The 23515-nt window shown below is 44.1% G+C and overlaps 1 protein-coding gene across 1 annotated transcript in view; it reads left to right on the forward strand.

The window, feature by feature from the left end:
* The window catches only part of Cwh43 (cell wall biogenesis 43 C-terminal homolog), a 52185-nt gene that overhangs the window by 8225 nt on the left and 20445 nt on the right, over positions 1 to 23515 (forward strand). Inside the window, exons 5-13 of the mRNA XM_052735133.1 lie at positions 712 to 913; positions 2214 to 2302; positions 3523 to 3780; positions 7295 to 7420; positions 10502 to 10581; positions 13961 to 14066; positions 15611 to 15746; positions 17102 to 17251; positions 19821 to 19965. Of these exons, the coding sequence (XP_052591093.1) occupies positions 712 to 913; positions 2214 to 2302; positions 3523 to 3780; positions 7295 to 7420; positions 10502 to 10581; positions 13961 to 14066; positions 15611 to 15746; positions 17102 to 17251; positions 19821 to 19965 (1292 nt within the window). The remainder of the gene's footprint in view (positions 1 to 711; positions 914 to 2213; positions 2303 to 3522; positions 3781 to 7294; positions 7421 to 10501; positions 10582 to 13960; positions 14067 to 15610; positions 15747 to 17101; positions 17252 to 19820; positions 19966 to 23515) is intronic.

The raw sequence follows: 23515 nt of genomic DNA on the forward strand, positions 1-23515 counted from the left end.
GCCGGCCAACCTTTCCTCCTATGGCCTCGATTTAGTGTGTGAAGTTGAGGCTTTGATGAGAGTCTCTAGTTAAACAGCACTCAGGAACGGGCCAGCATGACACTTAGTTAAGGAGGCACGCAGCCTTAGTGTGGTGTCAGTTTCTCTTCACTGGCTGTGTGTTCTTGGACCAGTTAGTTGATCTCTCTGGGCTTGGATTCTAACCTGTAAAATGGGATTGGTAACACAGCAGACCTCAGACATCGGTAAAGATGAAGTGAGTCGTGTAAAGAGGCCCACACAGCCGAGGCTCATCGACACACGGTCATGATTTGGGTACTTAGAGTGTTCGATGAGACCCTGTTCTTTCATGAGAAAGCAGCCTTTGGTGCTAGGATGTTATATTCAAGCTGGATAATGCTTGTTCTCTCAGGATAACATTCTCCTTTTTCCGCCCATATTTCTCTCATTCTGTTACCTGCACATGAATTTAGTAGCTTTTGCAGTTTTGTCTTTCAGTTCTACCTGCTTTCCCTTACACCACCCCATAGCTAGCCAGAAATGATCCCTTTCATTGATGAGCTCTGGCACATTCAACTTCTGATAGTTGCAATCTCCACTCTCCTGTTGAAAGCTTATTGAAGCCATGGACCATTTCCAAGCACTGAGACTCCAGTAAAAACAGAGGATGCACATATTTTACTCTTCTTCCTTTTTTTTTTTAAATTCTAGATGGTGACTACAGTAACTCTGAGGGGAAGAAGCCCAGTGAGGTCACCAAGGGCATGGCCTCTCGATCTAGCTGGCTGTTGCCGGGTGCCGCCTTTGGGAGCCTCGTGTTCCTCACTCACTGGATCTTTGGAGAGGTCTCCATTGTTTCCAGATGGGCAGTGAGTGGTCATCCTCATCCAGGTCCTGATCCTAACCCATTTGGGTGAGTTCAGCTCTATTGGCTACGGGGAGGAGCCAGAAGGGTGTCTGCTCTGTACTAGAGGATGTGGGAAAGTTGAGGGGAACAGAGGAAGTAGTCCCTACATTCCTGTGTGAGAAGCATTAGGAGTCCCTTACCTGTGGAAGGGAAGGCATGACATCTGCTGGTCATTCTTCTCAGCCCCTCGGATGACGGCATTGGATGTTCGTTGGGATAGATCACAGTGTCATTGGGAACCAAGACTCTTCCTACGTTCTCCTCTGCCGATGGGCAGAATGGTATTGTTTTCCTCATAAACCTAAGAGGATTAAGTGGATAACAACACAAGTGACAGCCCTAAAGCAGAGCTTGGTGTGTAGCAAGTGCTGGGTTTGACATTAGATTTCAACTACGTGAGCAATGTTGTAGCTCCCGTTGCTAATGGATTTCCCGTTAATGTTTACATCAATTATAATTTTTAAAAAATGTATATGAATGTTTTGCCTACATGTTCATCTGTGCAACATATGTGTGCCTGATGCCAGAAGATGCAGTTACAGATGTCCGTGAGCCTCCATGTGGGTGCTGGGAACCAAACCCAGGTCCTCTGCAAGAGTGACAAGTGGCCTTAACTGCTGAGACATCTTTCCAGCCCACCTTGGATTCTCCTCCCGCGAAGTTTTCATAAAAATAACAAAACAATGAAATAGCTCGTGGTAGTTAACAAATAAATAAAACTGTCAAACTGTCACTTATTTTTAGCAAAGAAGACACTAGATAAAATGAAATAGCTCGTGGTAGTTAACAAATAAATAAAACTGTCAAACTGTCACTTATTTTTAGCAAAGAAGACACTAGATAAAAGCAGTACTGAGATAGAATTAAAAAAAAATAAAAGGAAAACTCCACAACAAACATCGCCAATGACTTTTCCTTGGTCTTTGGAAGAGTCATTTGAAGTGTCAGGTGGCTGCTATGAGCTGTAACTGAAGAGTCGAGAATTCAGTTGTTGTGTCTGCACTGACCATGAACAACTACAGGTGTTAGACCGTTTGCGACTTCAATGTTCTACGTTGCTTTATTTCATTTTTGGCACTGTATATGAACTCCAGGGTGTGCATGCTAGGCAAGCCCCCTTTCACTGAACCACACCACCAGCCCTCCTTGAGTGCTCTGTGTACTGGTTCCCCCGTGGCTCTCATTAGCCTGACGGTTTCACATCCACAGTGTGACGCGGATGGGTCGAGCTCGAGGCAGTGGATAGATTTCTGATCTGTGTTCGAGTGATTTATTTATTCTGCTTTTTATTTTCCTTTATGTACAGAGGTACGGTTCTGCTGGGCTTGGCAGGTGGGTTGATGCTTTCAGGCTCATCGTGGCTTCGTGATGCTGGCTTAGCCTGGTGGGTGACAGGTATGTGGAACTGCAGATGCAATGTCATTGCCCCCAACAGTGAAGTGTCCGTTATAGATATCTTGAAGAATATATATATATATATATTGTAGCCGGAAGGTTTCTCCAGTCCCGTCTGGCCCCTTGGTCCCTCGTTCCTCCATTCCCGCCCAGCCCCATGGTGCCTCGTCCCTCAGCTGCTTATAAAGTAATCATTCAGAGGCTTATATTAATTACCAACTGTATGGCCTATGGCAGGGCTTCTTGCTAGCCGGCTCTTTCATCTTAAATTAGCCCATTCCTATTCATCTATGTTTTGCCATGTGACTGTGGCGTTACCGGTCTGCTGTCACCTTGTTGCTCCTTGGGCTGCCAGCTTGCGTCTCCTCTGCTCTCCTCTCTCCTCCCACTGTCTCTCTTGGATTTTCCCGCCTGGCTCCATCCTGCCCTGCCATAGGCCAATGCAGCTTTATTTCTCAACCAGTCAGAGGAACACATATTCACAGCATACAGAAAGATATCCCATAGCAATATATTGTCTATGTAAGACTTGATATGGGTGGATCAAAGCTGATTTCACAGGAATTGGGAGGAAAGTTACACGACCTTAGAGTTGGTTCAGCATTAGGTAACTGCCTGCCATGGACCAGGGAGAATGCACCGTCCTGACCTGGCAGGCTCTGGAAAACCAGTGGACAGAGTGTAGAGTTGCTCCAGCAATGGATCTGTCTCTGGGATCTTCGCTGTGTCCCTCTCTTGGGTGTGTGTGGCTGGAGAAGCCAGTGTATATACTTCCAGACAGCACTTAAATGAGCAATAATTACTTAGAAAGTGCCTTAGCAGGAATGTTCTGGAAACCACACGGACCCTATGTTTTCTGCTGTCTTGTGTCTGTATGGTTGTATTTAATGAACATATTTCTAACTCTGCAAATAATTTCAGTTTCTATTACTGGGAAGATTGTAAGGCTAGCTACTGCAGCGCCCAACCCCTTCCCAAAGATCAAGCATCGGCCTGAGAATTGCCGCACGGTCTCCTTCTAGGAGTGCCAGTGCCAGGCTGTGGCTGTGAGCAGGCCACGTTCTTCTGCTGTGCTTTGGTTTGCTGGGCATTGAGATCAATCAGCGGTCTCCTGAGGTCCTTTCCAGCTCTCAGCCACTGGGAACCGGTCATGCCATGGGCTTTGCTGCTCTCTTGCCCGACTCGTGCTCTTTCTTTTTCTTTTTGTTTCTTACAAACAGGAGCAGCTTCGGCCATGGGTCTCCTTTACCTGCGCACGTGGGCAGCAGCTGTTTCTGGATGTGGACTGGCAGTCTTCACGGGCTCCATGTGGCCTCAAGTACTTGGACACCTTGTGAACTCAGGGACAAACCCTGGGGAAACCATGGCCACTGGCATGGCCATTTATCTTTTAGAGATATTTTTCTGTGCCTGGTGCACAGCTTTTAAGTTTGTTCCTGGAGGTGTCTACGCTAGAGAAAGATCTGATGTGCTTTTGGGTGAGTACCTGTTAACAGATCCAGTTAAAGAAACTGATCCAAGTTCCTGAAGACTGGCCAGGACTTAGCATCTTATATGAATTCTGGAAATAAACAGATAGACTCTAGGTAAAGAAAGTCCAGCCGGGCGGTGGTGGCGCACGCCTTTAATCCCAGCACTCGGGAGGCAGAGCCAGGCGGATCTCTGTGAGTTCGAGGCCAGCCTGGGCTACCAAGTGAGTTCCAGGAGAGGTGCAAAGCTACACAGAGAAACCCTGTCTCGAAAAACCAAAAAAAAAAAAAAAAAAAAAAGAAAGTCCAGAAGGATGGCTAAATTATAGTGAAAAATAAATTTCATCATTTGTTGCTCAAATTAAGTGTACTTCTACAATGTTTATTACTCCACTGCCCTTTAAAATGAATTAGTTTGCCAGGTGTGGTGGTACACACCTTTAATACCAGCCTTTTGGAAGCAGAGGCAGGTGGATCTCTGTGAGTTCTAGGCCAGCCTAGTCTGTATACTGAGTTCCAGCTTGGCTAAGGCTACATAGTAAGACTATGCCTCAAATAAACAAGCAAATAAAATGAGTTAGTTGAGAAAAAAATGTGTAAACCGTAAGAAAGCCTATGTGTAAATCTTAGTGTTACAAAATTCAATGTTCAAAGCTTATTTCGAAAATATTTTTAAAGTTATTTTTCTGAAAAAAGGAAGTTACTAATTTGTAGCAGGTATATAGAAAACCAACAATGTCAATCTCTCTCTCTCTCTTTCTTCTGTTTGTAACAGAGTCTTACTTTGTAGCCTAGGCTGGCGTGGAACTCACTCTGTTGATCAGGCTAAACTTGAACTCATGGGAATCCTTCTGCCTCAGCCTCCGATTGCTGAGATTACAGGTGTGAGCCATTAGAACGGGCTACCACTCTAAAACTGAAGTAGAGCGTGTCGAGTCCTTTCTCAACAAAGCCTAAGAAAACAGGGAGGCATTGGCGTTGATAGAGATTCAGCAGTTCTGGCTCGTTCATGCTTTGGGTTTTATACTTGTTCATTATTCTCATAAAAATTATTGTGTCTGTGCTATGCTCCTGGCACAATGCCGGGGGCTGGAGATGAAAAGTCCTCAGTGTTCCTCCCCACAGGAAACTTCCCTGGAATGAGGGAAGGGAGCTTACATGGATAAAACAAATCCTTAGAGGAGTGCCTGATGGGAGAGGGGTGGCTTCCCCCCACAGTCCACCACAGTTCTCCCAGACACCACCCATCTCACGGCCACCTTCCTACCCCACAAGCTACACTTCTGTCAGAACAGGCTGCTCTGAAAGACTCACTGTGAAGTGAAACAGGATCTTTGAGAAACAGCCTTTGAGAATTCCCTATTTCCCATCTTGGCTGGAGCTTTTAGCTCCTTAGAGGAACATAGAGCCCTGACCCCAGCTCCTCCCAAATCTTTCTCCACCTCTCTACCCACCTAACATCACATTCTTTCTCTTTATTAAAACAAACAAACCAAGAAACAAATAACCCACAAAAAAACCAGGGAGTCCTGTGGGAGGCCAGCTCCCACCTTTGAAAGGGTTCCTATGAGGAGGAGAGAGGAATAAGAAACTTTTAGACAGAAAGATAGCTGGAAGAGAGGAGAGGAGACAGACAGAAACACGGGATAGCTTCAGGAGGACCTGAATCAAAATCCACCCGCCCCTTCTGTCTCTTCAAAAGGGCTTTTTATAACAATGCCATGGAGCAGGGCAAAAGACCTTTCCCTTGCTAGATCCAAGCACACCACACAGCCAAGTGCAGACCCTTCCACACACCTGGTCACCACGCCCGTGGTCCAATCATCCCCTCATGCAGCCCTGCTGGTTAAAGCAAGCTCAGATCTCACTAGGAAACCGCTGTGGGTCTCCACAGAGTCCGATCTGTGTTGGCCAACTACCCCAGGCCTGGGACCTACTCTGGAGTCTGGTTGATATACCCAGTGTCACTCTACTGAGGAAAAGGGATTTTTCCCTCTCCCTGCAGGTATCAATTACAAATAGCTTCTTGGTTGGGGGGTGGGGGACTTTGTGCCCAGGTTCCCACATTTTCTCTGCAGGTGCCTGGCTTTGTAAACTTCCTAATTCTTGTGGTTTCTTTCAGGTGGGTCTACTCTCTCGGGCTCTGCTCTCTCCAGTGTCCTGCTCTTTTCTCACTCCGGCTTGCTCAGGGTTTTGCCAGGTGGAGGACGGGAGTGAACGTAAGAGCTGGGCCACGCCTACCTTCGTTTCTTTGGGGCGCTATGAACGATGAGCTTTGCTAGTTCATTCTCCCTACTCACAGACCTGTGAAACCACGCTTTATTTCCGCCTCATACAACTGAGAACCTTCTTTAGTAAGAAGAGCGACATAGTAACAAGGCCAGAAACGTGGGCAATGTTGAGGAGCTTTCTGCAGAATGTGTTTATGTGTTCTTTGAGAATTCTGTACAGTATATTTTGATCATATTCCTTCCCCTTCCCCAACTCCTCCAAGGTCTTCCCCCACCTCCCTACCTACCCAACTTCACATCCTTTCTATCTATTGAAACAAACAAAATAAAAAGGTGCACAAAAGAGCATGGAGAGTGATTTGTCTTAGGCAACCACTACTAAGCATGTGTGTGATATACCCAGTGTCACTCCATTGAGGAAAGCTGATTTTCTCTCTCCTAGCAGATATTAATTGCAAGTAGCTTCTTGGTGAGTTGTGGGACTTTATGTCTCCTTCCCTATTTCTCTGCTGGGATTTTTGTCTGGTTTGAACTTGTGCTGGGTCTTGTGTGTGCTTTCTCAGTCTCTGTGAGTTCTGCTGTGCCTGGAAAATGTTTCCTTGGAGCATCCTCTTACAATATTTCTGCCCCTTCTTCTGCATCGTCTTGAGCCTTCAGGGGGAAGTTGGGATAAAGACGACCTTTTAGGGCTGAGCACTGGGAAGTCTCTCATTCTCTATACATTGTCCAGTTGTGGGTCTCTGTGTTAATTAACATCTTCTGCAAGAAGAAGCTTCTATGATGAGGGTTGAGTGAGCTACTGATTATGGATGTATCAGTATGTCATTAGGAGTCATTTTATTGCTATAACCATTTGGCAGAATAACAGTAGTAGGTTTTCTCCTAGGACCTGTGACCTGTCTAGTTTCAGGTTCTTGGCCTCAGAAAGTGTCAGGTATGGGTTTCATTTCATTGAGTGGGACTAAATCAGATTAAAAAAAAAATGTAGTTGGTTTCTCCCATGACATCCATGCCACTATTGAACCAGTGGGCATAGCTTGTGGGCAGGTTGTTGCTATAGTTCTCAGCTTCCAGTTGAGTGCCAGCTAGATTTCTCCATGCTATTCTCTGCAAGAGCAGTGAGTGCTCTCACCCACTGAGCCGTCCTTCCAGCCTCAGTCACACCATGGTTTTTAAAAAGAATTATTGTTTTTATGATACTCAGTATTGAACCCAGGGCCTCATGAATGCTAGGCAAGCACTTTGCCACTGAGTTATGCCCCATCTCTCTCTTTTTTTTCCTCTTTCAACAGGCACCATAATGGTAATTATTGGATTGAGTATGTTGTTTGGACCTAAGAAAAACCTTGACTTTCTTCTTCAAACAAAAAATAGTCCTAAAGTGCTTTTAAGAAGGACTGAAAAGTATATGAAACTTAGTAAGTATAGTTTTACTTACCTTCAAAATGTTTGGTATATACATTTTATTTTTTTCTTTATTTTTCCTCCTTCCTTCCTTCCTTCCTTCCTTCCTTCCTTCCTTCCTTCCTTCCTTCCTTTTTCTTTTTCTTTGTTTTTTTGTGACACAGGATCTTTTGTTTGTTTGTTTGCATTTCAAGACAGGGTTTCTCTGTAGCTCTGGCTATTCTAGAACTCGATCTGTAGACTAGGCTGGCCTCAAACTCACAGAGATCCTCCACCTGCCTCTGCCTCCTGAGTGCTGGGTTTTTTTTTTTTTTTTTTTTTTTGGTTTTTCGAGACAGGGTTTCTCTGTGTAGCTTTGCGCCTTTCCTGGAACTCACTTGGTAGTCCAGGCTGGCCTCGAACTCACAGAGATCCGCCTGGCTCTGCCTCCCGAGTGCTGGGATTAAAGGCGTGCGCCACCACCGCCCGGCATGCTGGGTTTAAAGGCATGCGTCATCCCTACTGCCCAGCTTGAGACGGGTCTTTTTATATAGTTCTGGCTGTCCTGAAACTCACTATGTAGACCAGGCTGGCCATGAATTCACAGAGATCTTCCTGAACTCACAGAGATCCTCCTATCTCTGCCTCCCCAGTGCTGGGATTAGAGGTGTATGCCACCGTGCCTGGCTCATGTTGTATACATTTTTCCAATATGAAATTTAAGAGTGCCATGAAGCCTGCTGTGCCCTTCACTTGGCTGCAGCAACCCTCTGTGTTTTGCTGCCAGTTGTCTTTGTTTTCTTCCTGCCTTTTTTTGGTTTGTTGAAACATTTGGCAGAATATTTGTTTGACTATGCAAAGATGTGTTGGATTTGTTTAACTATGTAAAGATGTGTGGCATTTGTTTATGTTGCAGGATATTTGTCTAACTATGTAAAGATGTGTGGCATTTTTTAAATTATGTAAAGATGTGTTGCTATTTTACCTTGCCTGCCTAAGGCACCTGATTGGTCTAATAAAAAGCTAGATGGCCAGTAACGAGTGAAGAGGTATAGGCAGAACTTCCGGGAAGAGAGAGTAAGTAGGGGGAGAAATTTAGGCTTGTGAAGAAAGAAGAGGAGACAACAGGGAGATGTCAGGGGACAGACAGACAGACGACATGGAGGAAGCAGGAAAGTAGGACATACAGAATGAAAAAAGGTAAAAATCCCCAAGGCAAAACAGAGGAATAGAAACAGATTAAATAGTTAAAAGAGCTACTGAGACAAGCCTAAGCTAAGGCCGAGCATTCATAATTAATAAGAAGTCTCCATGTCATTATTTGGGAATTGGTTGGTGGCCCAAAGAAAAATCTCAACTACAGAAACGCATTTAAGCAAATCCCTGATATTGTGGCATTTCAACCATAAATACCCTATATGGTTATATTTCACTTCTAACAGAAAATTTATCAGGTAGAATTTCCAAGATGTTTTCTTCTGATAGTTGAGACCATCTATTCCGTCTCTTAACTCTTTCTTGCTTTGGAAGATTAAACATGTTAACATTAGTATGTTGATAAACTATAGACTCACACATGAAATAAGCTTGTCATCTAATATCTGATTCATTTTAAGTGAACTGAATCACATATAAATATTCAGTGAATGCATGCAATGTGCTGATTAGGTGACTGTTATGTAGGATACAAAGACATGTGAACACTGGTTTATACCCTTAAAAGTTTGAAACTTTACCAAAGGAGACAAACTATTATTATAAAAAGAGACAACAGTTGAAACTATATATTCAAACTTTTCTTCAAAGTATTTCTGAGTGCTATGTCACGAAAAGTCGCACCATTATATGAAACCCATCACGGATGTCTCATCATAGCCTGGGAAAATCTTATTTAAATTGAGATTTTTCTCAGTGCATTTGGCAGTCACAGCTTCACTGTGGTGTGCCTGGGGGTGGAGTTTGTCCTCACCCTGCTTGGGAGTTTTTGGGTTCTTTCACTCTGAAGATTCCTGAGTCTCTTACCTATGGGACATCCTCAACAAGGTCTTTTCTCAGCTGTTTCCTCATTCTCTCTCCTCCTTCCTTTTTGATGCCAACTGGTTGTAGTGGACCTTCTGTTATTTCTGTTTTTAAGTACTCTCATTTTTCCTGCCTCTGTTTTTTTTCTTTAAATTAAAAAAATGCATATTCATTCATTCATTCATTCATTCATTCATTCATTCAGTGTGTATGTAGGGGGCAGGGCACATGTATGAGGTCAGAGGCCAGCTTAAGAGAGTCTGTTCTTTTGGTCCATCAGGTCGGTGCTGGGGATCAAACCCAGGTCCTCTGTCTTGGCAGCATGTGCCGTTACCTGCTGAGCCGTCTTGCCGGCCCCCTTCCTCAGTACCCCCCCGCCTTTTGCATTCATTCCCCCCGTCTAATCTGCTCTGTACCTTGCTCATTGAATTTTTTCTCACCCATTAAATTATATATTTTTATTTCTAGCTTAAAAAATTTATTTTGTGGGTGTGGGTGTTCACCAGCACGTACGTCTGTGTACCATTTGCATGCCTGGTGCCCGTGGAGGCCAGAAGGGGCTGTCAGATCCCCTGGAGCTGGAGCGATAGACAGTTGTAAGCTGCCATGCGCTGTGAATCAAACCTGGGTCCAGTGTTCTTAACCGCTGGTCCATTGCTCTGCCCCTATGTCTTTATTTCTAAAAATCTGCTTTATTTCTTCGCAAATTTCCCTGATTGTTCTGTTTTTAGCCTTACATTCCCCAGCCACACGTTGGCATGCTCTCTTGTTTTTAAACACACCAGGCACACTCACTTCGTATTCTGATTCTCAAATTTCTGACATCTACGGTCTCCGTGTGCTTGGTGCTTCAGGACATCTTTTTCTGCCATGTGGTACCTGCAAAAATATCTTTTCTTGTGTATTTTGTAGTTAATTCTTACTTTACGCTCACTGCTCTTGGAACGTTCTCAGGGAGTATTCTTCAAAAGCCTGCTTTTAAAGTATGGGTAACGTATCCATGTCCCACAGAGACTCCTTGGTCAAAAGATATAATTTTTAAAAGTTATTTAAAAGTTTTAGTGTCTTTTTAACGATCCTTTCTTCTTTTTGTTTAGTTTTGTGGCTGCTGGTTGGTGTGGGGTTATTAGGATTAGGACTACGGCACAGAACGTATGAGAAGAAACTAGGCCAAGGGGTAAGTTTTACTTTATGTGTGTGTGTACATATACATGTATATTGTGTACACACACACACACACACACACACACACACACATATAAAATATTGCACAACTCCATTTTGTTTTGAAACCTTTGACAGTGTTTGGGCATTTTCCACTTTTTTTCCTTTTTGTTAATTTTTTCCCTTAGCATTTAAAGTGAAATTTACATACATACTTATCATGTAGATATTTACTCTCGTTACTCATTTTTTTGTCTTCCTGTCTTTTCTTCTAGATAACTTCTTCTCCCACACAGCCCCGCCTTCTGCTTTCATATTACATATAGGTATATAATTAGATTATAAGGGAAAGTGAGTGACACTTGTTTTTCCGAGGGTAGTTTATTTCACTTAACACAGTGGTCTCTACTTGCATCCATTCCCATGCAGATAACACCATCTCACTCTTCTCTGTGGCTCAGTAAAACTCTGTTGTGTATTTGTGCTGTGTTTTCTTTACTGGCTAATCTATTGGTGGGCATCTTGGTTGATTTCAAGTATTGGCTATTGTGAATACTGTAGCAAAATATCTCTGTGGTATGTTAACTTAGATCCCCTTAGGTAGGGGACCCAGGAGTGGTGTAGCCTGATTATATGGTGCTTGTGGTTTAGTTGGTGTGGATGTAGTCACCTTTATTTTGGGTATGTATTTTGCCTGCGTGTATGTATGTGCACTTTGTGTGTGGTTGGTGCTCACGGAGGTCGGAAAGGGGCTTCAGATCCCCTGGAACTGGAGTTATCGATGGTGATGAGCCTACACATGGGTACTGGGAATCAAACCCAGGTCCTCTGTTAGAACAGTAAATGTTCTTAACCACTGAACAGCCCCATGGTTTTAGTGTCTTGAGGAGCCTCTACACTGACTTCCATGGTAGGTGGAATGCTTCACATTCTGATGAGCTGTCCCTAAAGGTTAGTCATTTCCCACATTTGTGGCCGTTTATTTTTCTGGACGGTTGTCATCCTCACCACATAGCTTTGTGTTTTCCTGATGGCTACAGATGTTTAGTGTTTTTTCTTATATTGATTAGCCATGTATATTTGTTCCTTTAAAGGGAATGATTTGTTTGCTTCATTAGCCCGTTTATTGCTGGGGCAGTTGAGTTTTGGTTATTTAGGTAGTTTTGAGTTCTTTATGTATTACAGATGCTAAACCTCTATCAGATGTAGAGCTGACGAAGATTCTTTCCCACCGTGTAGACTGTGCCTTCACCCCACTGCTTCTTTCTGTTGCTCTCTGTGTGTCACTGTTTTGACTTAATGCTCGGCCTGGATGCGGTGACTTTAAGACCTTGGGTCCCATTCCTTTTTCTCTTAGGCTGATCATAGAATGGAATGATTTAGGAAGTTGAATTCTGAGTCAGTGTAGACCTAATGTAATAATGACCACTTGCTCCTGATTTTGATATGTAGAGTTATTTTTCCATTCATGATTTAATATTAAATTATAAAAGAAGAGAGTATTTTGTATTTGATGGAGACTGCTGAAGATATGAATATGAGAGTCTTTGATTTAAGGAAAATCTGAGAAACAAATCTTGATTTTATAAATCATGTATATCTTGTATCCTGGCATTCTGTGGATGTTTTATTGTCCTTTGCTTTTTGTAATTTTAAATGTCTAGATGTTCTCTGCTCTTCTAGAAAGAGGCAGAAGCAAGGGTAAGTCACTGCAATGCTGTGTTTCCCATCCATTCTGGTAAAAAGATAATTGCATTTCCTAGAGCAGCCAGAGCGACAGTTTGAGATAAAATAGAATTTGAGAATTACTGCTGAATTTCAGCGATCTGTACTACCAGGAAAAATGTCTTCATATTAAAAAAAAGATAAACTGAGGAAGGAGACTGTGGTCCATGTTTCCCTGATTCTCCTTTCCCCTCCCCTCCCCTCTTTCTCCTCTTCCCTCTTCTCCCCTCCCCCTCCTCTCCCCTCTCCTCTCTCCCCTCTCCTCCCCTCCTTTCCCCTCCTCTCCTCTCCCCTCTTCTCCCCTCCTCTCCTCTCCCCTCCTCTCATTCCCAAGCAGTGTTAGAGACCAAACCCAGGCCTCACCCAGTAACTATTCCCTGTTAAGTAGATAGTAATAAACCACTGATGCTGGCGACTTTGGATGCTTTTTCCATGTTAATTATTATTGTTACAATACACTCTCCATATGAAGAGGATGCCTGACGTCAGCCACAGACTCTTTCTGAAGGGATTGTTTGTACTTGACCTATTGCTTGCTCATTCATTTGCTTTCTTATGGCAAGTGTTCATCGACTGCCTCTTGCTGTGCTCGGTGTCAGAGGCGCATGGGAGGTGCAGGACAGATCTCGGCTCTCTCGGCTCTCCTGGCTCTCCCGCACTTTGCGTTCTAAATAAAGACAGTATTCATGAAAACAAGTGAAGAAAGACTCTGGCTGTAGGCCAGCTGGCTTTTTAGGAAGCAAGACTGTGGAATGGAAGCTAGAGTCTGGACGGCTAGAGAAGCTTCTCTGACATTTGAGATGAGACTTGAAAGTCGAAAAAAGCCAGTTATTTAGATGTGATTCAGCTACGAAAGGAAATGTGTGTAAAGGATTGAGGGAGAGCCAGCTTATAGTGTTTGAGATGCATCAGAGTGACCTGCAGGGCTGAGATGTCATGGAGCGGAGGATGATGCAGTTGGAGAGGCTGCGGATGGCCTTATCACACGGTTTCTCAGTGAAACATCTGTGAAGGATCATAAATAGTAGATGTGAACACGGCTGCTGTAGGCAGGAGAAAAAAAGAGATTGTAGGAGGCTTTTTCAGTGAAAGAGGTGTTTTGAGTGGAGTGCTACAGAGAACTGGAGAGATTTAGAACTTTAGACACAAAACCATCACACACATGCATACACACATATACATGCACACACACATGCATACAGACATGCACACACGCTTGCATACACACGTAATTACTCTCCTCACGCTGGGACAAGATGCCCCATAGAACAACCTGGGAGAAGGATTTGTTTCAGCTCACAGTTTCAGGGCATCGGAGGCATAGTGCCTGGGGCTCTTTATGTGGTGGCAGGAGCGTGGTTTGAAAGAAAGAAAGAAAGAAAGAAAGAAAGAAAGAAAGAAAGAAAGAAAGAAAGAAAGAGAAGAAAGAAAGAAAGACTCCCCAAACACTTGTCTGAACTGTCAAGTTTAAGTTAGAAGTTCACCGATTTACTTTGAAAGGACTATAGGGTAAACATCTTATTTTTATGAATTAAATATGGGTACATGTCTATGGAATTTCCTTTGCTGAAATGTGAACTTTGAAAAGGGAGAGATGGAGAAGGCTGGCACCCCCAAACTTCCACTGTCCATAGTTATACAACATTATCACTTCCACAATCCCTTAGGCACCAGTGAAAGTGGTTTCCGCTGCCATCTGGCCCTTTAGGTTTGGATATGACAACGAGGGATGGTCGAACCTGGAGAGGTCCGCTCAACTGCTCAAGGAGACGGGTGAGTCTCTCTGGAATTAGCTCCAGGTTTTGAGAAACCACTGTCGTTCCTTTTATTTTTGCTAAGTTGCCAAGTCTTAGGATTGCTGCGCGTGCTAAGTTTAAGTTTAAGTTCCTAAAGAGGCTTCGCTTGTGACCAGCTCAGGCCCACACTTCTGCACCACAGCTGTCTTTTGGAGCGATTAGTTCATTGATCCTGAACAGCCTGTCCTACTGAGTGTCTCCGGGAGAGTCATTCATGCTCTTGTTGTTGGAGATGTTCCTGCTGGTGTCTCTTGCCACCTGAGGACCCTCTGCTGAGGACCAGGAACTATTTGATTACAAAGCAGAAAGAATTAAAGGGATGAAAATGGTTTTCGGGGTTGAAAATGGTTTTCGGGGTCTGGAGAGATGGCTCAGTGGTTAGAAGCACTGGCTGCTCTTCCAGAGGACCCAGCTTCAGTTCCCAGACCCACATGGCAGCTCACAACTGTCTAACTCCGGTTGCAGGAGATCCGACATCCTCACATGGGCATGCATGCAGATTATAAAAAAATTTAAAAAATGTTTTCAGAAAGCCCCAGGGCCAATCTGATTTATGTCTCTATGCCCTTGAGGAGTTTTCTTGTTGTGAAGCACCCCAAAGTGTGTGGGGATTTGGGTCTTAGGTCAACATCATGGAGTGTGCAACAGGATAGCAAAAGGCTAAATGGTTCTGGTTCTCTCTCAGGCTAACCTCAGATCTTGAGAAGTGTCCAAGTGTCCTCATGAGCACAGGGCCTTGAGTCTTAATTACAAGGCTCAGGCGCAGAGGCCAGAGTCTAAGAAAGGCTGAAAAGTTCATTTTATGCCAATGCTCTGGAGCTGTTTGCTTTGGACTAAAATGGCGTTGTTGTGTTGGAGATGTAGCTCAGTAGGGTAGAGTGTTTGCCTACCATACACAAAGTCCTGGGTTCAATCCCCATCACTGAATAAACTGGGCATGGTGGTGAGATATATATATCTGTAACCCAAGCACTCTGGAGGTGGAGACAGGAGGACAGAAGTTCAAGGTCATCCTCAGCTACATTAAGAGGCCAGCCTGGGCTACATAAGACCCTATCTCAAAAAACATGTGCACTATTCTACTGTTTCTGAACATGAATTGGGAATTTATGAAAGACATGAAGATGCTTTGGACTTCTGGGAAAAGCATCAAGGATATTTTCAAAATGTAGAAAAGTCATACTTTCCCCCTTCCTTAAGATGTCCCACACTTTAATTAAAGTTTAATCATCCAACAGAGATTCAAACCACACTCCTCTTATGACTCATAAGGAAATATTTGTTGGGGGTTTATGAGTAAAGGCAAGGCAAATGAGTAGCATTCTGCTGGGTGTGGTGGTATGCATCTTTAATCCCAGCACTTGGAAGGTAGATGTAGGAGGATCCTGAGTTTGAGGCCAGCCCTGACTACCAAATGAGCGTCAATAAAATGAAAAAAAAAAAATAGCAAAGTCCGTAAAGTGTTTTGCTAATGGCTTTTTATGTTGTCCTTTCCTCGCTGTCTGCCCTTTTCCCAAACAGGTGCAGACTTTATTACCATTCTGGAGAGCGATGCTTCTAAGCCCTACATGGGGAACAATGACTTAACCATGTGGCTGGGGGAGGAACTGGGCTTCTATACAGACTTTGGGCCCAGCACCAGGGATCACACTTGGGGGTGAGTAGACCTTGGGCGTTAATTCTGAGCAGAGTCCTGAAGAGTAAGCAGCAGTGTCTTGGAATGGGAAGGTGAGACTGTCCCGTGAATACGCCTCTGTGACACATTTGGGTGGCAGGGAGGCACTAACACTACGCATAGTCATGAATGTTCGTTGCAGCTTCCTAGGGCTGGATGTTACTGGTTCTTCACATAGATCAGCCCGTCAAGGCTGGAGTCAAGTCAGAGTGCCAGGCCTGTCTGATAGTCTCAGGTAGCTTATATTCTGGTGTAACAGGCCAGAACACAGTTGGCCTTTTTGGGGGGAGGGGCTCAGCCAGCTCCCAAGTAAATTACACATACAGCTTCTTCACTCTTGGATTCAAACAACTGGAAATGGAGAATGTTTGAGAAATTCTAGAATGTTCCAAAGAGTGGAGCTAGAGAGATGACTCAGCAGTTAAGAGCACTTGCTGCACTATCGTGAGGACCACCGTTCAGATCCCAGCACACACATAGCAACTGGGCATTTCTACCAATACCAGAACTCCAGTCCCGAGGGATCTGACTCCCTCTTTGGGACTCTGTGAGCACAGACAGGTGCACCCACACACATATATGCATGTACACGCATACACACACACACACACACACACACACACACACACACACACACACACACACCAAATAAAGTCTTCAAAAAGCAGAAAGTTCCCAAAAAAGTAAGACTTGAATTAGCCCCTCATTAAGTACTATATTGAATTCCTGGGAATGAACTAGTGTATAGGTATTAAATTACATGCTATAAATAACCTACAGGTGATTTAACACACTCAGGAAAAATATATAGATTGTATGTTAATGTGACATGATTTTTACATAAGACGCTTAATCATTTGAACATTTCTGTGTTTGTGGGCATCATGGAGCCAGTCCGCTCCAGACACAGAAGGACAACTATAAACATGTTCACAAAGAAATAAACAAGACAATCTGAGATTGTGATATGTGCTACGTATGAAGAAAACGAGCTACTGAGAGAGAGTGGGTGGGCGGGCGGGGTAGTGGCCGTGGGATGTTGTTTAGAGTAATAATACAAGTAAAATGGGCCATTTCACCTTACCAATGCCGTCTTTTTGTGACTTTGTGGCATTTACTGAAACACGCTTGATATTGTGATCAGTGGCACGGGAAGACAGGCCAAATAGAAAGAGGCAATGAACGAGGGACTTCCACAGAAGTTCTCCCACATTCCCACTCTGAGTGCCGCTGCGTGGGTGCCTGTCGTGTGACATGGCCTTTTAATGCATTTCCTTCATCTCCTCTCCATGGTAGGCTGAGACCCACATGGCCTGCTTCTTTTCATTTTCATCCAGGATCATGGTGCTGTCGCGGTACCCAATTGTGAGATCGGAGCATCACCTTCTTCCGTCGCCAGAGGGCGAGATTGCACCAGCCATATCTCTGACCGTTAACATCTCCAACAAACTGGTGGACTTTGTGGTAACACATTTTGGCAATCACGAGTGGGTTTCTTTGGTTTACTTAATATTATAGAAATGACAGGGAGAATTGTTCAAATAGTACTTGCCTTTCTGACTTTCCACTCATTTAGAAAACATCTTAGATGATTTTCCCTGTGCTGATGGTTGCACATGCATTTCAGATGCAGACAGTCCTTAGCGACGACCGTGCAAGTCACAACTGCTACATGTGTAGTAGTTCTCCATACATGTGTGACTGTGTTTAATCCTCAAGTTATACAGGCAAAGGGCCATATTGGCCTCATTTTATGCATGAAGACATCAGGTGGAGAGAGGTTAGATGATGTGATGGTCAGGGTCACAGAACAGGAAAAAGTTAGAACCAAGTCAGAGGTCGCATGTGCTTGGAACTACCCCTTAAACCAGACTGTAGAAAAAAAAATACACCCCCTGTCCTTAGAGGGTTATCAGCACAAATAGCTGTACTTTGGGATCTGAGGGCACCAAGTGACATTCCTTTCTTTTCTCCCATTTTCAGAAACACCTGACAGGCAACACTGACTATCCACACAGATTTACTCAGCTAGGTCCTGTCTTCCAGCCTCCTTCAGTAGGATTTCTCCTCCATTCTTGATTCCTGGTGATCTCCCCACATCTTGCCTTAGCTCTGTAATAGTCATAGCTATCTTTCTATGAAAATGCCACAAGGTGGTGGTGGCACATGCCTTTAATCCTAGCACTCAGGTGGTAGAGGCAGGTGGATCTCTGAGTTCGAGGCCAGTCTGGTCTACAGAGTGAGTTCAGGAAAGCCAGGGATGTACAGAGAAACCTTGTCTTGGGGGATGGGGGGGAGAAGGAAGGAAGGAAGGTAGGAAGGAAGGAAGGAAGGAAGGAAGGAAGAAAGAGAAAGAAAGAAAGAAAGAAAGAAAGAAAGAAAGAAAGAAAGAAAAAGAAAGAAAGAGGGAAGGAGGAAGGAAGGTAGGAAGGAAGAAAGAAACAGAAAGAAAGAAAGAAAGAAAGAAAGAAAGAAAGAAAGAAAGAAAGAAAGAAAGAAAGAAAGAGGGAGGGAGGAAGGAAGGAAGGAAGGTAGGAAGGTAGGAAGGAAGGAAGATAGAAAGGAAGGAAGGAAGGAAGGAAGGAAGGAAGGAAGGAAGGAAGGAAGGAAGGAAGGAAGGGAAATGACTTGTTTACTCATGGATCTGTTCCTTGCTCCCGTTCGTGTCTATACATTACGAGGAATGAAATTTCCCAGAGTCCTTTGCCGTCTGCTTCCTAGGCGGATCTAGCCAATGAGAGGCACAGGTTGGGAAGACAAGAAAAGGAGGAAGCCAGGGCATGTCTCGCCCTTTCTCTGTGTTTTTTCTGGTTTCTCTGGCAGCAGCCGAGTCTCTTCCAGGGCTGCAGTTCCTTCCTGGAAGGCCCCAGCTCCGTCACGGAAACCTCTGCCCTAAGTGAACTCCCTCTAGCCAATGCTGACTTCGGACTGACTCTCTAGTGTCACCCCTGCCTGTCCCTCCTCTAGCTGTCGGGGTGGTGTTAGTGTCTCATTGCTGCCGACCTCTGATGGCATCGCTGGCCCCTGACTGGCTCCTCACCACTTAAGTAACCAATTCCCTATATTAAATTCCCTCTGTTTGAAACTCCTGGGGTGCCTTGCTCTTCCTGAGAGGTCAAACAAATATGTTCTTTTCTCTGAGACAGTAGAGCCCCCCAAAGCTTAAGGTACTCGCTGACTTATCTGTTTCACGCCTACAGTAATTCGTATGTTAATAACAGGATGCCCAGCCAGTATTTGGGCAAGAGAGCAGAGGAGACATTCAGAAAATGTTCAGTCAAAGTAACACTGTGGGTCACACAACAATACAAACAAAAAGATCCAGGGATGCGATGCCTGGTGGCTATTAGTTCTTTAGCTTTGATCCTGGTGACCAGGTCTCACATCACTGTCACACTTTCTTCTTTAACTTGTGTATTTTATATTTACTCACTATGCTGAAGTGTAAGCATTGGGCCTTTGTACATGTGAAGCAAATACTCTACCTTGATGAGCTACATCCTCACACCTGCCATGACTTATTCATAGTGAAGAAAAACTTGAGCAAATTCTGTGTTTGGCATAGAAATTTAAAGATGTGTTTCATTTTTATCTGTGCACCTGTGCCTGTGAGTAGGGATGTACACATAATTGTGAGTGCCCAAGGAAGCCACAAGAGGGTGACAGATGTCTTGATGCTGGAGTCACAGGTGGTTGTGAGCTGGTTGACCTGGATGCTGGGAACTGAATTCCATTCTTCTGCAGGAACAGCGAGGACTCTGAAGTGCTAAGCCATCTTGTCATCCCCAGCAGAGATTTTAAATCAACTTGACTCAGTGGTTTCTGAAGAAAGGTGTTTCGTAGTCAAGACTTTGTCAAGCCCAGTTTGAAGTGCTGATCTATGTCCTGTTCATTGTAAAAACTCAGACCTTTTCCCAACAGAAATTGCTCTGGTTTTGTACCCTGTTTGAGGATATTTTGGGGGAATTTGGCTACCTGTTTTTTTTTTTTTTTTTTTTTTTTTTTTTATTGTTGTACACATAGAGTGAAGAGGCTCCTTTCTGTATTTTTTTTCAGAGATGACCTTGACCGAAAGTTACAGGCTATTGCAGTTTCAAAATTATTGAAAAATTGCTCAAACCAAGTGATATTTCTGGGCTATATCACTTCAGAACCTGGTTCCAGAGATTACCTACAACTCACAGAACATGGCAACGTGAAGGTGACGCAATTTTAACACGATTTCTGATCTATAAAGTTAAATGCTTCTTTATTCCTATATGCTTAAAAAATCCAACCAAAAAAAGGGCATGCATGTGTGTGTGTGTGTGTACAATTGGAGGTCACATTATTTTGAGACAGGGTCTCTCACTGAACCTGGAGCTCATGGAATAGACCCTGGGGTCTGTTTGTTTCTACTTTCCCAGGGCTAGAATTACAAAGCGTGTACCAACTGTGCCCAGATTTTTATATGAGTGCTGATGATATGAACCCTGGTTTGTGTGGCAAGCCCCTTTCCAACTGAGTCATCGCCCCAGCACCTGATAACTTAATATATAGTTGTCTTATTGGGCACCAAAAAGCACTGCACAGCTTACTGCTTTGAAACAACACAACACATAGATTTGCTCACTAATCCACACTGTGGACAGGGTTCAGTGGGGACAGCTCAGCTGTGTTTCACACAGGGCTGGTAAGCTGTTTCTTAGGCACCACAGGATTTCCTGTGTGGAGGAGGATTTATAAGCAGTGCTTTTGGCTCGGGACTATGGCTCCTACTCACGGGCTAACTGGACTTCCTCCCTTCATGGTGGCTAGGTTCCCGAGTGAGTAAACAAGGGGAGAGTCTGTGTTGTCCTCTGGGACTTGACCTTCCACGTGACACGGTGTCACTTCTGCTTTGGTCATAATTCTTACCGCATTGACCTGAAGGAACATAAACCCCACTCCTTGACTCAAGGAGTGTCAAAGGCGTCTAGTAAGAATCCCACAGGCCCAGGGAGATGTTATTGTAACTGCACGTAGAAAATAGAGTCCAGCTGGGCGGTGGTGGCGCACGCCTTTAATCCCAGCACTCGGGAGACAGAGCCAGGTGGATCTCTGTGAGTTCAAGGCCAGCCTGGGCTACCAAGTGAGTTCCAGGAAAGGCGCAAAGCTACACAGAGAAACCCTGTCTCGAAAAACCAAAAAAACAAAAAACGAAAAACAAAAAACAACAACAAAAAAAAGAAAATAGAGTCCAAACACACTGGGAAAGTTAGTTCCAAGGCTGTGAGTAAAAGCAAAAATGGAGTATCAGAAAGAGTGGCTTCCAGGCACACAGGGCCCAACTGTACCTTTCCAGGTCTAAAACACTTCAATTCTACAGCGTCTCCTGAGATAATCAAGCTCTCAGGAAAGACTATACAAACCAAACATCTAAGAGACTGATCCACGCACCGGAATATGACACATATTAGTTTATAGTAAGAACACAGTTGCTGTGCTCGATTGGGCTCAGTAGAGAGCTCTCCTTTTTGTTTTGTTTTGAACCTCGTGTCTGGAGGTGGCTGTCGAGTCTGTAGGCTCTAACTGTCCTCAGGACATAGCGTCGGGGAAGCTGGTAGAGACACGGTGTGACGAGGGTTCTGGCAGGTGACAGAAACTCAAATAACTGGTGAGAATGAGAGAGAAGCATGTTTCCTGCTACAGACGTCTTGGTGGAGAGTTTTGTCTGGAATTGTTGTTTCTCTATGTGGCTCTGCTCAGTCAGGACCGCACTGCCATGGCCTCTGTGGCTGTGCATCCCTCCTGCCCCTCTACCATGGCCTCCAGTGTCATGGTCTCCACTCCTATGGTTCCATCACGTAAAACAGCATCCATGTTCTTTCTATGGGGGAAGGGAGAAAGAGCTAAAGGAGAAGCCAAGTGTGTGCAGGTCATCTCTAAATTCCAGCTCCAGCAAGTGACTCTTCTGTTTGTATTTCTTTGACTGGAATTGATTCATATGGCACACACACACACACACACACACACACACACACACACACACACACACGGAGATGGCTCTTTGGGAAAAGGGTAACATTGGGAGATGAGTTAGTCTCTGTACTCATGGAGTAGGCAGAAGTAGAGTCAAGGTATTCCTCACTTAGGCTGTGATGGTGATGTTTATTACAGAGAAGACACAAAGAAAAACAGTATTGCAGAGAGGATGAACGCAGCTTTGGGCCCAGTTTGCGGCATGTGCATGGCCTAGCAGAAATACCAAAGGACAAGAGGATATATAGATCTTCCATCCAGGAGCTTCATCGGGGTTAGAGATAGGGATCAAGTGTACTGGCAATCCTTCAAGCTACTTGCATGAGTGACCTTCCTTGAGGAATTCTAGAAGGGCAGAAGGGGGCCACAGAAAGCTGCCTCTGTTGCTCTGGTTTGTGTCACTACAGAATACCTGGTTCTAGGTGGTTTATGGAGAAAACATTTGCTTACCTCATAGTTTGAAGGCTGACATGATAAGATTAGGCATCCCTGTCTGTTCAGCCTCCGGTAAAGGCCACCCCACTGCATCACACCATGATGGATGAAAGGTAAAGGAAATGGCCACAGGAAGAGAGGAGCAGGTGCAGGCTCATTTAGGGACAGCTGGCTCTAGTCTCTGTGAGACCAGCATTAACCCTTCTGAAGCGGGCAAGCCTCAGGACTTACCCACTTTCTACCAGGCCCTGACCTACAAAGTTTCCACACCTCAACTTGGCCATAATGGAGTCCAAGCTTCCGCCCCATGAATCCTTGGAGGATGTGTCCAGTCACATTCAACTGACAGCTATTGTGGGGTGGTGAGCGAGAGAAGAGAAAGCGACAAACTCAGGAAAGAGCCTGGGAGAGCTCAGAGGAGCCAAGGGAACACCTAGGGACTGGAATCACAGGCTTACCAGATCTCTCTGTGAGGAATGGATGCAGACATCTGATCCTCTGTTGGTTTTCCGTATAAGGTTAGATGCTGTTTTGCTTGGCGGTGGACTCTGATACTGCTTTCTACAAGGAAGTTAATTGACGTATAGAAGAATTTTAATCATATATGCTTGGATGAACAGATTTTTCTCTCTAAGAAATGAGTAACTAAACTCTCTAGTCTTAAATTTTTACAGCATCATATAAAAACCTAATGAAGTAAAATAACAGTTAAACAGATTCATAGCTGGTTTAGTTCTGGTACCATAGCTAAATGACTAAATTATTATCTCTTTCCCAAGGCAAACTACTTTATATTTATTTGCTTTTTATAGGTATTAAAAATTTAAAACCCCAAATTCCTAATATTTATTTACATTTTGTGTACAAATGAAGTGTATAATATAAACAATAGCATCCAGGTGCCCATCATGTAGCAAATAAAAACCATAAATTGTGGCATATTTTTTTAGTAATATAAAAATGCATTTTAAGTTAAACTTAGAGGTGATAAAAAGTCAAGTATTTTTTTTTTTTAATTTGAAAAGAAGGAAGTGGAGAGTTCTTCTCTCAGCCACAAAACTCCATATTTATAGTTAGAGAAAAAAATTCCACTCTCTTTCTCTGATGGAAAATGAAGCTGGCTTCAAGTCTTCAGCATCAAAAGACTCTTGATTGCTTCTGAATATGTTTCTTTCTATGATTCAATTTAGTAAACACAGACCAAGCCCTGGCCCAGCACCAGGCTGTGTGCTAAGTACCAGGCAGCTGAAGAGCCGTAGATGGGAGCCCCTCTGCACAGAGAGGTGAGGGAGGAGACCCAAGCAAGCCGCTGTGGC

This window comes from Peromyscus californicus, unplaced genomic scaffold, assembly GCF_007827085.1.
Source record: "Peromyscus californicus insignis strain IS unplaced genomic scaffold, ASM782708v3 Scaffold_13__1_contigs__length_99412109, whole genome shotgun sequence".
Classification (NCBI taxonomy): domain Eukaryota; kingdom Metazoa; phylum Chordata; class Mammalia; order Rodentia; family Cricetidae; genus Peromyscus; species Peromyscus californicus.